The following is a 13,393-nucleotide window of genomic DNA, read 5'->3' as shown; positions in this document are numbered from 1 at the left end:
GCTGTTCGTTGTTGGACCTGTCCATCCTTCCAGTTCAACCAAGATGGCTTGCGGCATATCTGGACAAGGATTTGACCGGCAGAAAAAGCCGTTGACTGCTCCTGAGCCGTTGTCGGAAATGTTGCCAGCGCCAGGAATGTGCAGGACAGGCCGATTCGCATCACGATGTTGGCGGTCATAATACTTTTTTACAGCGTTATTCGCAATACAGATACGAGTCCCCTCGTTGGACAAACCAATTTCAGCTTTGAGAGGGACAAAATTTCAGCAAATGGCAAGTCAATCATAGCCAGCCTGCGAAACATTCGCATCTCTAACCTCACTTGCAATAATGAGCATAAGTTCCCCGCTCTGATGAAGATGGCTGAGTCGAGTTCCCGAGGTATGTACGGTGTGGGCAACCGACGTGTATCCTGGAAGACAGGTCTAGACTTGTGTCTCCATCAATGGCAGCCACAAGATGACGGCCCGAAGTATAGGTTGCCATAATATGATAGTCCGTCTCTCATCTTGAATCTTCGGCCAGGTCATGGTGAACTTTCTAGATCCACGCTTAGAAGCATATATGGTACAGCCACAGGCTGAGATCCGCGCGAGAGGCCATTGACGTGGACGGCCGGAGTACCACGAGTTGATGATTAGTAAGATGTGTTGATCTACTGCGACATACAATGCCGCCTGAAGTCTACCGGCCAAACGCGGGAGTGTGAAATGCCTCGCCGTATACAGTTCGAACAAGGCTGCTGCTTGTTACACCTTTTGTTTCTGTCTATGGCACTCGAGACAAGCTCTTCGGGAGAGGACGTTCTGGGGCACAGCTTCCGGTGTCCGGAATGGCGCATCCTCCCTCTGCCTGTAGCTTGACGACTGCATTGCTTGATAAGTTGAAACCAGATCGGTGAGACTCGGTAGAAGCAATCTCGGTGGTTTATCATGCGGCGGCGGACAATGACTTCGGGCAACGAGAAGTCCTATCAGTGATAGCGGCCGAAGTCCGATCGCCCTATCTTGAACCTGACTCGACAGAAGGCCAAGCGCGGGGTCATGCAAAACGCGATCACCTCTTGACTCACGCTTCTGATGCTGCTAAATACGCTCGCAGTCGTGGGATGGGAGGCCTTCACACCCTCTGTCAGTCAAGGGCGGTGCGCTGTTGTCGAAGAGTCGCTTGCTGCACCAGAGAGCAGACGCGCTGTCTGCCGCCATACGTCGTCATCACCCTGCTTCGTAGCATGCTGCTGTATATGCGGATTTCAAGGTCGTTCTTGAGTCTACTCATCCATCGTCCGTCCTGAATCCTACCTGCGATGTTTTCTGTCCCGATTCTGGGGTGGTGAGACCAAATCTCCGCGACGCGTCCAGAACACGACTTTTCAATTGCCACATCGCTATTCGTTTCGCATCGCTCTGGCAGCGCAATGCGTTCAACATTAGAAGAGCAGAGAAGGAGTAGCGCGCAAGCACTTTAAGCAATATATGAAATGGGACTTTGCGTGTTCATGAGGTCGAAGAGCGGAAAGATTCTTTCGCAACGAGGCCGACCGAGATTTGGACAGCCCCACCGGACAATTGTGGTCGGCCCCACCGGGAAGGACCGCTCCGCCTACGGGCCTACGCCCGTAACACAAAACACGGACCCCTCGATGCCTGCCCGTTTTGACTTTTTGACACCGCTTCATCCTTCCTCGCTACATCGAACCTTAACAGAGTGCTCAGTCAATCCACATCACGATATGGATGGTGGGACTCTGAGATCAGGGCAAGAAGTGGTGCGGCTCTTCTTGCCTGACGAGGCCAGGCCAGCTGCCGAGACGGCTGAGCAAACAATTGTCTGGACAACGAGCAGGGGAAGATAAATAGATCCACGGAGGTCCATCGCATCATTTTCTTCTCTATTCTCAGCAAAAACATGTCGAAAACCACTCGTGTTGGCCAGATCTTGGCTGGTCTTGCCTCGCTTTCCGCGACTGCTTTGTGCGCAAACTCCACACTCTTCCAAGGTGGCACCATCATCACATTTGATGAAGCTTCTCAGCTGCCCAAGGCATTTCGTGACTCCTCGTTACTCGTGACTGGAGATACAATCACCAAGATCTTCGACAGCTCCGACAATGTCACCCTTCCTGCCGACACCGAGATCATCAATGTCCAAGGCAAAATCATCTCACCTGGCTTTATCGATACACATCGTCACAGTTGGCAGACGTAAGTAGTCGCAGGTTTTGATCGACATCATTCCACTAACATAATTCATAGCGCCTACAAGACTTTGGGGTCAAACACCAGTCTGGCAGAATACTTTGGTCGCTACGGCGAGTTCACTCAAGCTGGGACTGTTTTCGGACCAGACGACATTTACTACGGTACTCTTGCTGGACTCTACGAACCTTTGAATGCAGGTGTCACAACCATTCTTGAGCATGCTCATGGTACTTTCTCCAATGCAACATCGCGCGCATACCTCGATGCTGTGATGGATAGTGGTGTGAGGATGGCCTTCTGCTATGCTTTCCATGAATTGAGCAACGGCTTCTCATTCGAGGAGCAGCTTGCCAATTTCGCTGATCTTATGAAGAATGAGAGACTCAACTCGCAGGATCTGGTTCAAATTGGTATCGCATACGATGCTTTCATCCAAGACAACAACAATACCCAAGCTATTGTCGACCTGGTAAACAACAACAATGTCTCAGCACTCACCATGCACTTCCTCGGTGGTCCCTGGGGAAACACAAACTCTCCTAGCAAGCTGGATCAACTGGGTCTCATGAACTCCACTACCCCGATCGTTTTCTCGCACGCAAGTTATGTCACCACCGATGATGCTGAACTTCTTCGCAAGTACGACCAGTACATCAGCACAACGCCCGAATCAGAAATGCATTACGGCCATGGTCATCACTACAACCCTTTGATTCAAGACCAAAGTGCACTTGGTGTTGATACACACTTCACCTTTTCCACGGACATCATCACTCAGGCCCGCATCTGGCTGCAAAGCACCCGCCTTCGCTTCTTCTACCAGGCTCTTGACAATTGGAACATCCCTCGCAATAACCCTATGTCTGCCAACCAAGCTTTCACTCTCGCGACTCGCTCTGGTGCTCTGGCTCTTCGTCGTCCTGACCTAGGTGTCCTTGCAACCGGAAACAAAGCTGATGTAATCGTCTTCGATGGCGATTCACCCAACATGCTCGGCTGGTCCGACCCTGTTGCAGCCGTCATCTTACATTCAAATGTTGGTGATATTCGTCATGTCATGGTCGGTGGAGAATGGCGCAAGAGGGATGGTCAGCTTATCACCAAGCAGAATAGGACTGACGTCCAGACCAAGTTCCTTGAGTCGGCCAAGCGTATCCAGAAAATCTGGCTCGAGACTCCCCTGCCTGAGATGCAAGGCGAATTTGGCGGTCTGTCGCACGTTGAGTATGTTGACGCTTTCACTGTGGATGCTGTTCGAGGAAACGGTACAGGATATTGATTTAATGACTTGTCGAATTTCCAACTGCCGAGCTTGATACCAGAATTTGTCGACTTGCTGGAAAGGCCCGATGGTTTTGGCACTTTCTACAACAATTTTACGGCAGCGGTATGAAACTGCAGATTGGCTAGTTTAGCTCCCTCATTGAAGCATGTGCATGCATATTGCTCTCCTGCGGATGAAGAAGAAAATCACAATGAATATTGCCCTGTCGATATACGTCCGTCTTGAGATACATGGGTAGAGTGCGAATAGCAACGGTTTCACCCCGGGCAGGTAGCCCACAGCGACGTCAGATGTGATCGCAATCTGACCAATCAGCGCCCAGTCGCGGGCAAAAGCCGAGCAATTGTCAACCGTCAGAGCGTATCTCAGGTCACTTCTTCATTATTCTTTTCCTGTCATAATTTACAAACTCGTCGTTCTTCCATCTCCTTTGCGATAGCGTCATGAACGACGACTCATCGAATTCGAATCTCTCACGATATCTGGAATCACCGCAACGCTGGCTAGCCATAAGGAGTCGAGACCCGGCCGCCAACTCTGCTTTTTACTACGGCGTCACTTCAACATCGATCTTTTGTCGCCCGACATGTCCAGCTCGCGTCGCAAGACGGAACAACGTAATTTTCTTTGACGACCTTCCCTCGGCCCGGAAAGCAGGATACCGACCTTGCAAACGATGCGACCCTCAGAACGTATCATGGCATCGGAATATGCGAAGCAAAGCAGATTTTGACACCGCCAAAAGTCTGATCGAGGGGTCTGAGAAACAGGGAGAAATCTGGACCGTCGCTGGTGTTGCTGAGGAAGTTGGTGTCAGCATTGGACATCTCCACCGGCTTTTCAAAAAGTATGCAAACACGACACCGAAGGACTTTGTTCGCGCCAGCAAGATGCCATGTGTTAGACGAAAATCATCATCCGTATCTGACCGGATACCCGCGGTACCCATAATTGATGACAGCTCTGTTGAGCCTGGTCATCTGGCTCGAGTGCCTTCGCAACATCAAAACTACTCTTCACAAGACCACGAAGCATTCAGCCAGGCTCTACTCGCTGAAGATTTCTGGCTTGGTGCACAGGGATTCCACTCGTCGAATTTGAGCCTACCTATTACCAACGATCAAGTGAGAGTTTCAAGCAACACCGCTTCCGATGACTTTACCTGCCATGACCTTCTCGATAGCTCGACTGGTCTTGCACAGTTGGAAGACGCCCTCTCTTTGCTCGATTGGAATGCGCTCTATATGCCCACAGATGGTCTTTCGCCACCCGAAGGTATGAATTACATGGACTCTTTCCCAAGCATTCTGGGTGAGGAAGGCACTGAATTTTGACGCTGGCTCGGTTCCCAATCCAAAAACGAACACACCAGCACTCGACGCTTCCCCATTTGACCTCGTACCCAGATCCTCCTGTCTCGAACATCCCATCACGCTCAATCCTCGATGTTCCTGACCGCGCCGCGTTCATGCTCTGTTGCATGCACAATACCAAGTGACCTGAAGTCACTTTTTGTAGCACAGAGTTCCAGGATTGCCCGAGCTTGGGTTTGGAGCCTAAGAATTTTCTTGGAACACAATAACTCTCTCCATGATAGTTTGCTTTCCTGACCTCATACAGCGTTGTGGTGTTGGTGATAAGAGTGAAGAAGAGCTAATTCGGGAGCAATCTTGTACTGTGACTTGAGATTGTTTCAGTAAGACTGTACAGTAAGAGTCTATCAAATCTTTTCGTACCATATTACCCATACCACCTCTGCCGTATGGCACAAGTCGAATTTTACTGTCATCTTGGGAACGGTTTGGAATCTTGAAGGGCAGAAAGAGATGGCTCAAGACGCGTGAGACGAGTTTGGACATGACTTGAGAAATTGTATCAGTCTCGTGCTTGTCTGAACCTTGAAGACGGAAGCTGTTAATGATGGATAGAATTGAAAAATCGTGATTGGAGAGCCCAACTATATAACAAATCAGGACTCTAACATAATCGTAGAATGGCCACATGTAAGATTGTACCTCAGGGGCGAAAACGACTTCAAGCTCTTGGAGACCTTCGATTGAATCTTTTGATATCACTGTGATCACGAACTCTGAGCCGCTGTGTAGCCAAGCCCTCGAATGAGTAAGAGTGAACTGGCAGCCATGTTGTCGTCAAACTTTTGCCCTGTCCATTTGTCTGAGCTTTCCAATTTAGCAATTTAGCGCGATCATGATTGTCTTTCAAAGCAGATAGATTGTCTCTTGAGAGCATACACGATCTAGAATCTTTGCTCAACCGATGAACCAGTGGCGTGATTGGTCAATTCAAGATCAGTATCCCCACCGAGTGACGCCAAACTCTCGAATGGGACCATGACGAACTCCACAACATCGCAACAAACTTAAGGAGAACTCAGACCTCTATAAAGCGACCTCCTCCTCCAGATCCATGGGAAGATAACAATATCAAAACCCCTGATCAGCCGTGTCACATTCAAGTCTCCGATCATCGTCTGTCTGGATATCGAGATTATACATAGGATGGACAACCACGCAATCGCAACAGCGTTTGGGATCCTCGGGGCCGTGTTGTGGTCTCTCCAAGTAGGCCAATACTCTTACAATCGTGATCTTACAAGCACTGACACGAGAATTCGCAGTTGTTCCCCCAAATCTGGAAAAACTGGCGTCGTCACTCGAGTGAATCTCTGTCCCCGTTGTTCTTTCTGGCCTGGGCTATTGCTGGTATACCCTTGGGTGTCTACAACATTGTCGACGACTTGAACATCGCCCTTCAGATCCAACCCAACATCCTTCTTCTGCTCAGCTTGATCACCTGGTCGCAATGTAAACACTACGGTGATGGATGGAGTTGGACCAAAACATCAATTGTCAGTTTGCTCCTTGCCGTGATTTTCGGTGGTATCGAGACGGGCTTAGTCTTCGCACTTCGTCTTGGCCGTGACAGAGGTCATAAGTGGCCGTCTACACTTATGGCGATCGTCGCTGCTGTTCTTTTGGCAGGTGGTGTGTTGAGACATTATGTGGATATGATCAAGACGAGATCAGACGCTGGTATGTCTCTGAAGTTTGCACTGCTGGATGCTAGTGGAGATCTTGCGTCTTTGATTTCTGTCGTCTTCCAACCGCATCTCAAGATACTAGGTCTGGTCATCTACGGTTCTGAGTTGGCTATCTGGATTGGATTGATTTGTCTTGTTTGCTGTTTTCGAATCTCGCATCGCACGAAGTCGAAGGACCCCGGTCCGATCTTAGAGGACGTTTGAGAATGTGCATTAGAAAGGGAGGTTACGCGGACACAAGATCATAATGGCTCAGTATTGTATGATAATCGCATATCCACATATTCACACATCCACATATCCGCTCCTGTTCGTGCGCTGCTACAAAAGGTTACCGCCAGAGTTCCCGACGAATTCGATGCTGGAACTACAAAGTCGTGACATTGAGCACCTCCTAGACTTAGTAAAGCCAAGAAGATGTCTGGTTTGGCCCGCTCAAGTAGACGTTGATCTGCATAGCCTGGAGTTTTCCATCGTAGAATTGAAGTACCTCAAGAGTATCTCCTGTAGCTGGCATTGGTGCTGGAAGAGGAAACTCACCCTGGACCAGCTTTACCCAATCGTCCTGTGCGACTTGAGCGACAGACAAGGCATCGGGTATGAAGGCAGAGATGTTACCATAAGGTTCAACCATGCCAGGGATCATACCACTTTGCACCACAAAGCCTAGCTCCTCGTCGATGACTAGAGCTACACGAGCATTGTTGTCGTAAGGGTGAGCATCGGGCCAGATACAAGAGAGTGGAGTGGTTGAGCCGTTACCATTAGTGCCCGGATCGACGATGTTCCAGCCCATCTCTGTGAAAACGCAACTGTCACCAACTGATATGTTGTAGGTAGTCTTCTCGGAGAAGACGGTGTTGCTAACTTGCCACAACTGTGCTCTACTGGCCTTGGTACGGTTCGTGGGAGGGCTCATGAGGGGCGCATAATTGGCTGGCAACTCCTCGGATGAGAAGGAAAACCCATGATCTCCCCGGAAGCGATTGATGAATAACTCGATCTCGGTGATATGTTGGCTGACAACTGCGATACGACCACGCAGGATAGTTTGGACGGCATCATTACCTTCGCTCACGTCCAGTGCGAAGTATGCGGTCTGGTTTGTGGTGTCGATGGCGAGTAAACTAGGGGTTCCTGTCTTGGTGATGGTGTGCCAGGCAGTCATCATGCCGAGGGCGGCTGGGTGGGAGTTTTCCGTTGCTCTGTAGGTAGTGGCCAGAGGTAGGCTGTATGGGTCATGCGACTCCATAGAGAGCAAAAGCTGGGACACAATTCCAGTCATGCACTGACGATCGCAGGTGTCGGTCGAGCGAGTAGTAGGCAGAGCCGCTGCTGCTACGGCGAGCAATGGCATCACCAATAAGCTGAATAGCATGTTGAGTCTTATTGTACTTGAAGAGGCGGATTGAAGTCAAGAAAGAGAACTGGAAGTCCAGGAAAGATTGCGATGACAGCCTCAAGACTGGCGTACTAGTAAGCCCTTATATATGTTGTTCCTCTCTGATGTTCTGCCAGCTGTCGAACTCGATTTTGAGTAGCACGACAAGTCCGCCCCGAGTGTGGAGGCATGACCATTTCCTGATAGTGAAGCAACCCATACGATGCCTCCGGATGTGGAGGAAAGTTCAATGTGCCCACTCAATCATCGCATGGCACAAAGTCGCAGCCCGAAGTCAAACACCAGCCCACCTTCCGACCACGCTGACGTACGCTCAATGCCTGGGACTATACGACGCTGTCGAGATACATGCCCTACGTAACTTGCCGATGGTTGGGGTACTGTCTTCCCCCGCAAAGTCTCTCCCATGTTCCCCGCAGACACTTCTTCGGCCTAGGCAACAGAATTCTGGCAAAAGAACCCATGCCCTGTCGAGCTAGGATGAACTATTTGGTGAAGTCTCATGTGGACTCAAGCGCGTATGGCTATCTCAAGACTCGCTTGCAAAGGACAATTGTTGAGTCCTGATTGATTCAAGTTCTTATACAGGAACTAGGCATTTTCGTGACGAAGGATGGGCTTGTGAGGTCTGCTTATATGGAACCACGATTGGGGAAACAAATAGTCATATGGACGAAGAGCACTAAATTTATCTGATACCTGTCATCTCATCCGCATCTCGCATATTCTACTTGGGTGGGATGATGGGCAGAGTGATGAAGTTAGGGCGCTCAGAGCTGAAGTGGATGAAATTTCGGCCCATCAACTTTTCGGGTGATCTGTTGTACGGTCAGTGAAGCCCTCGCGATAGTCGGAACCCAAGAGACACGACGACTTGCCTATCTACGGGAGAGTTGTGCTGAAAGTTCTCACAGCCTTTCTGGGGTTAGCTTTGCAAACACAAGCCACTGGAGCTCAGAGATTTACCTTGAGTGTCGCCGGATGCAACGTCGAGAACAAGCCTCTCTCCCTTCTCCAAGATGACATTCGTAGGCCATACTTCGATATCAACAGGATAGATTTCGCCAGGGATGACCGGTAGAACGTCTGATGAGAAGTAGTCTCTGTAAGGCAGATAGGATCTGTGCCTAGCATGCTCACTGTTGATTTTACGGAAGGAAACTCTGAGCCAGCCCTTACACAGAGGTACATTGTCGCCTCCGGTGCCGGTGTAGAAAATTTCTTTGCCCTCGGCGGAGAAGTGCCTGAGAGTGAGGAAAAGGTCGATGTCAGTCGGTACTGTTTCGCCCTCTGGAGAGACCGATACGTTGAGATGTGCGGTAATATGTCCCGTGATCTCGGTTTCTTGCTCGAATGCTGCGGTCGAGAATTGGAGCATTTGAGGTTGATCCATGAATCCCAATGCCTTGTATCCGAGCTTAGACCTTATAACATCATCTGGTTGCAAAGTCGTGAGAGTCAGATCAGGCGTGAGATAGTATGGAGTATATTGAGTACGTGCGAGTGGCCACTCGCTCTCGACTCGGCGTGGAAATGTTTTCTCGCCTTCAGGATTGTTGAAGCCCACGTCACCCTTTCGGAGAACCAGATCCACCTTCGGGGCCGTACCATTGGACCATCCACCACGGTCTTCGCCCTTCAAGAACGCATCGAGGAAGCTGCGTTGAACCTCAACTTCCTCCTTGTAGTAGAAAGGCAAGTCGTGGCGGCCGGTAATGAAGCGCAGGTACTTCAGCTCCGAGCCTGCACCAGCCCAACCCTCGACGTTACCGCGTAGATGAAGGTGGATGCCGCCCCAATTAGCGACACTAAGAAGTGGTACATGGATGTCGGCCATGTTATACTCTTTCGAAGCATAATAGGGATCGTCGCGGAAGTGGTTGTTGGCATTGTCCTCATTCTGATCCTGACGATTTCCACGCAGTTCGTCCTCGCTCAAATTGCCTTCAATGGTATCAGGGCCCCATTTTCTAGCAGCCCTTCCACCTTTGCCGTATTGATTGCTTACAACTTGCCGATCCCACCAGAAGCGAATGAATTTGCTCGAGAGGATACCGCCGTGTCTGCAGCGATCACGATAATAGTCCGACATGCCTTCCCAAGGAATGATGCAGGCAAGACCTTTTGGTTGACGAGCAGCAACTCTCCACTGGCTGCCTCCGAAATAGCTGATGCCCAGGAGGCCAACCCTACCCGTGGACCAAGACTGCTCGGCAGCCCACTCAACGACATCGACGAATGCGTCGCTTGTGCCGCGAGACATTGTATCAAGCTTTCCAGGGGACTGTCCAAGACCGCGTTCATCTGCTCTTACGACAACATAGCCTTTGGAAGTCCAATATCCAGGGTCCGGCACTTCCCATGCTGAGTGGGCAGACTTATGCTCTGGATTAACCTCCGAGAAGGATCGTGGGTGGAAACTGAAGGCGCGAAATCAACCACATGTTCGCTGTACTTGAACACGCGACTTACTCTTGATATGGGATGTCTTTGCCATAGGGGCCATACGTCATCAAGACAGGCCATCTTTCGGCACCGTCTTTTGGCCTATACACATTGCAGCGTACAAGACCAGATGCATCTTTCAGTTGGATGGTTGCATTTTGCTCAAACACATAGGGGAATGAGGTCTCATCAATGGTTGTGATGTCCTGGCGAATTTCGTTCGGCATTCTGCAGATCGGAGTCGGAAGAGCGTTCAGGTGATGCTTAGAAGCGACAAGCGTGTAGCAAAGCAGAATATCTAACCGCGGAGCCAAGACGACCTTGTTCGTCCGGTGTAATTGAGGTCTAAGTTCTATGTCCCGGGACCTCATACAATCTTCCAATTAATTGTCCAGATGCGGGCGCGATGCGCAGCCGAAGTGGTCGCATCTTGACCTCGGGCGGAACATGTGGGGAACAGATTGGCTCGAGACCGCCCATCACAACAACACGGTACCAGGGGAGATGAGCTGGAACAACGAACAAGCACTTCGAGGTTTTTGTGAAAGCGGGATGGTGTGCCAGGCCACGAAAAAGTAGAATCTATATACAGAGTTTGCCTTACCTCTTCTCTTGGTTATTTGAATATCTTCCGTCAGCCTTCGAGAACGTCACCCCACTCAAAGACAGCACAACACACTCCCCAGATTTCCCGACATGCCTGTAGCTCTCGACTACTCTAATGGTTCAAGAGTCGAAACACCCTCCGGGGCTTCTTGTGGTCCTCTGAAGATCGTCATCATCGGCGGTGGTATCGGAGGTCTCACTGCGGCCTTAGCATTACGTCAGAACGGGCATGATGTTGTGGTTCTTGAGCAGTGGGATGGGAGTAACGAGACAGGTGCTGCAATCCATCTCGCGCCCAATTCCAACGGTGTCCTGCGGCGATTGGGGCTCTACGCAGAGACTATAGGAGCAAATCCCATGCTGCGCCACACTGAATACGCCACCGACGGTTCTCAAATTCGATCTCTCGACCTCACCGAGTCAAACAAACAATGGCAGCATCAATGGCTGCTCGCTCACCGCATTCATCTCCATGCTGAACTGCAAAGACTTGTGAAGAGCCGTGATGGACCTGGCAGACCAGTCGATCTTCGTTACTCATGCACTGTGAAGGACTTGAATTGCGATACTGCTACCGCCATCCTGAATAATGGCGAGAGTGTTGGAGGAGACGTCATCATCGGTGCCGATGGTGTCTTCTCTGCAGCTCGCACCAAGGTCAAGGGAGGCCATCTCCGACCTTTCTCATCCGGCAAAAGTGCTTTCCGTTTCCTCGTCAAAAAGCAGGATGCTTTGGACGACCCACTTACACGCAAATTTGCCGAGAGAGACGGCGAGCTTGTCATGTTTCTTGGACCAGACAGTAAAATTGTGGCATACCCTTGCAAGAACAATGAACTGCTGAACTTTGTCTGCATACATCCTTCGGAAAAGACGTCTGCACCTGCCGACGACTGGAACACAGGTGGAAGCAAGAAGGCGCTGCTTGATGTTTACGCCGATTTTGACGAATCAGCTCGAGCTTTGCTGAGCAAGTCGGACCCTGCTTCACTCAAGGTCTGGCAACTACTGGACATGGAAACCTTACCAACTTGGGTAAACAACAAGTTGGCCCTTCTTGGTGATGCTGCTCATCCCTTCCTCCCTCATCAAGGACAGGGAGGTGGTCAAGCTGTCGAGGATGCTGCAGCATTAGCAGTTGTTCTACCTCTAGGTACTCGAGCAGACGAAGTCGCCGAGCGCCTCAAGTTGTACGAAACCTGTCGTTACGAGCGAGCCCACCGTATCCAAGAGTATACTCGTCAGGCCGGAAGGTGTCTTGGAGAGGATGGCAAGATCGACAGTAAGTCTACTGAGCAGCGTCAAAAGATGGGAAATACTGATATCAATAGTGATGGAGTATGTGAACTACAATTTCGGCCACGATGAGTTCGACAGCGCCACCGGTATCTTCAATAAATGGTGTTGGGCCAAGAATCCGGACATCTATTGGCGCATGCCTGTCAGCTTTGGACCTTCGCCTGGTCCTCGCCAAGCTCTCTACACAAACGAACCACAGCCCGCTCGCCACTCTACGTTTACCACTGCGTCTATCAAATTCAAGACATCCCGGACATTCTTGCAGAATCTGTTCCCTACCGAGTCTTTCCAATTCAAGAACCCTGGTACTGTAGCGTACGCTAGTTTCTCGCAAACAACACTTGGAAAGATGGAGTGGCTAGGTGGATCTGGCTATCGTCACTTCGGTATGTACATCCACGGTGTTCGATATACAAAGCAGAACGGGGAGACAGTGGATGGTACATACATGCCTCTTCTCTTTGAGTCTCTTACCGACCCCATCGTCAGTGGCCGTGATGAGCTCGGCATGCCCAAAGTCTTCTGCGATGTGGACATCCGTCGCCGTGAGGACTCCTACCGTGTAAGGACCAGCTGGCAAGGATCCATGTTCGGCAAGTTCAACCTCGATGAACTGGAGGAAGCTGATCCTGCCGCCGAGGCAGGCACTATCGGCGGCGAAGCAGACTACGGCATTCTGACCTACAAGTACAGTCCGGCGGTTGGCGAGCGTGGCAAAGCAGATGCCGCGTACGCTGTCGTTGTTCCTCACGCTGAGGAGTCGAAGGTGGTACCGAGTAAGGTCACCGGCCTATGGAAATGCAAGAAACCCAACTTCGAGTTCGATGCTTTGACTCAGCAGGACTTGCCTACGCTGCACCATATTGTTTCCAAGCTTGCTCAGGCTCCAGTCTACGAGTTCATCTCCGGTAAAGTTGTTGAAGGCTATGGAGTCCCTGACGTTTCTGCTGCTCGTCGTATTGAGTGAAAGGTAATGGTTGTCGGTCCTTAAGCAGTTTCATATAGCATGTTTCTCATGTCAAATCTACGATCTTTATACAAGCCGATATGACTTTTTGCGACTATCAAACTAAATCTGGAACGACTCGTGGTT

At 50.4% G+C, this 13,393-nt stretch overlaps 7 protein-coding genes across 7 annotated transcripts; 4 read left to right on the top strand and 3 right to left on the bottom strand.

Moving 5' to 3' along the window:
* Positions 1–572: 572 nt before the first annotated feature.
* On the bottom strand, positions 573–1,105 carry M438DRAFT_38908 (uncharacterized protein). The gene has a single exon (XM_029909028.1). It carries the CDS (start codon positions 933–935, stop codon positions 657–659), a length of 279 nt encoding a protein of 92 aa, XP_029759138.1. The 5' UTR covers positions 936–1,105; the 3' UTR covers positions 573–656.
* Positions 1,106–1,909: 804 nt separating this feature from the next.
* Positions 1,910–3,481, top strand: M438DRAFT_336313 (Metallo-dependent hydrolase; the record flags this gene model as incomplete). The annotated part of the gene is made up of 2 exons (XM_029903876.1): positions 1,910–2,205; positions 2,257–3,481. 2 exons carry the CDS (start codon positions 1,910–1,912, stop codon positions 3,479–3,481), a joined length of 1,521 nt encoding a protein of 506 aa, XP_029759137.1.
* Positions 3,482–3,969: 488 nt separating this feature from the next.
* M438DRAFT_247855 (uncharacterized protein) lies at positions 3,970–4,365 on the top strand (the record flags this gene model as incomplete). The annotated part of the gene is made up of 1 exon (XM_029899609.1): positions 3,970–4,365. A coding segment is annotated over one exon (396 nt), but the record flags the coding sequence as incomplete, so codon positions are not given.
* Positions 4,366–6,006: 1,641 nt separating this feature from the next.
* M438DRAFT_276432 (PQ loop repeat protein-like protein) lies at positions 6,007–6,752 on the top strand (the record flags this gene model as incomplete). Its single annotated transcript, XM_029900853.1, has 2 exons — positions 6,007–6,069; positions 6,126–6,752. The coding sequence occupies 2 exons, from the start codon at positions 6,007–6,009 to the stop codon at positions 6,750–6,752; spliced, it is 690 nt and encodes a 229-aa protein (XP_029759135.1).
* Positions 6,753–6,948: 196 nt separating this feature from the next.
* Positions 6,949–7,833, bottom strand: M438DRAFT_375465 (uncharacterized protein; the record flags this gene model as incomplete). Its single annotated transcript, XM_029908578.1, has 1 exon — positions 6,949–7,833. The coding sequence occupies one exon, from the start codon at positions 7,831–7,833 to the stop codon at positions 6,949–6,951; it is 885 nt and encodes a 294-aa protein (XP_029759134.1).
* An 844-nt stretch (positions 7,834–8,677) lies between these two features.
* Positions 8,678–10,622, bottom strand: M438DRAFT_336309 (alpha/beta-hydrolase; the record flags this gene model as incomplete). Its single annotated transcript, XM_029903875.1, has 4 exons — positions 8,678–8,768; positions 8,817–8,865; positions 8,917–10,370; positions 10,423–10,622. The coding sequence occupies 4 exons, from the start codon at positions 10,620–10,622 to the stop codon at positions 8,678–8,680; spliced, it is 1,794 nt and encodes a 597-aa protein (XP_029759133.1).
* Positions 10,623–11,091: 469 nt separating this feature from the next.
* On the top strand, positions 11,092–13,267 carry M438DRAFT_356373 (FAD/NAD(P)-binding domain-containing protein; the record flags this gene model as incomplete). The annotated part of the gene is made up of 2 exons (XM_029907096.1): positions 11,092–12,283; positions 12,333–13,267. The coding sequence occupies 2 exons, from the start codon at positions 11,092–11,094 to the stop codon at positions 13,265–13,267; spliced, it is 2,127 nt and encodes a 708-aa protein (XP_029759132.1).
* Positions 13,268–13,393: the final 126 nt, after the last annotated feature.

Source organism: Aureobasidium pullulans (assembly GCF_000721785.1).
Source record: "Aureobasidium pullulans EXF-150 unplaced genomic scaffold scaffold_12, whole genome shotgun sequence".
Classification (NCBI taxonomy): domain Eukaryota; kingdom Fungi; phylum Ascomycota; class Dothideomycetes; order Dothideales; family Saccotheciaceae; genus Aureobasidium; species Aureobasidium pullulans.
Note: the sequence above shows the minus strand (reverse complement) of the source record. Positions and strands in the feature narration are given on the sequence as shown.

Coding starts and splice junctions, on each gene's coding strand:
- M438DRAFT_38908 (XM_029909028.1), bottom strand. CDS start 935: ATGATAAACCACCGAGATTGCTTCTACCGAGTCTCACCGATCTGGTTT.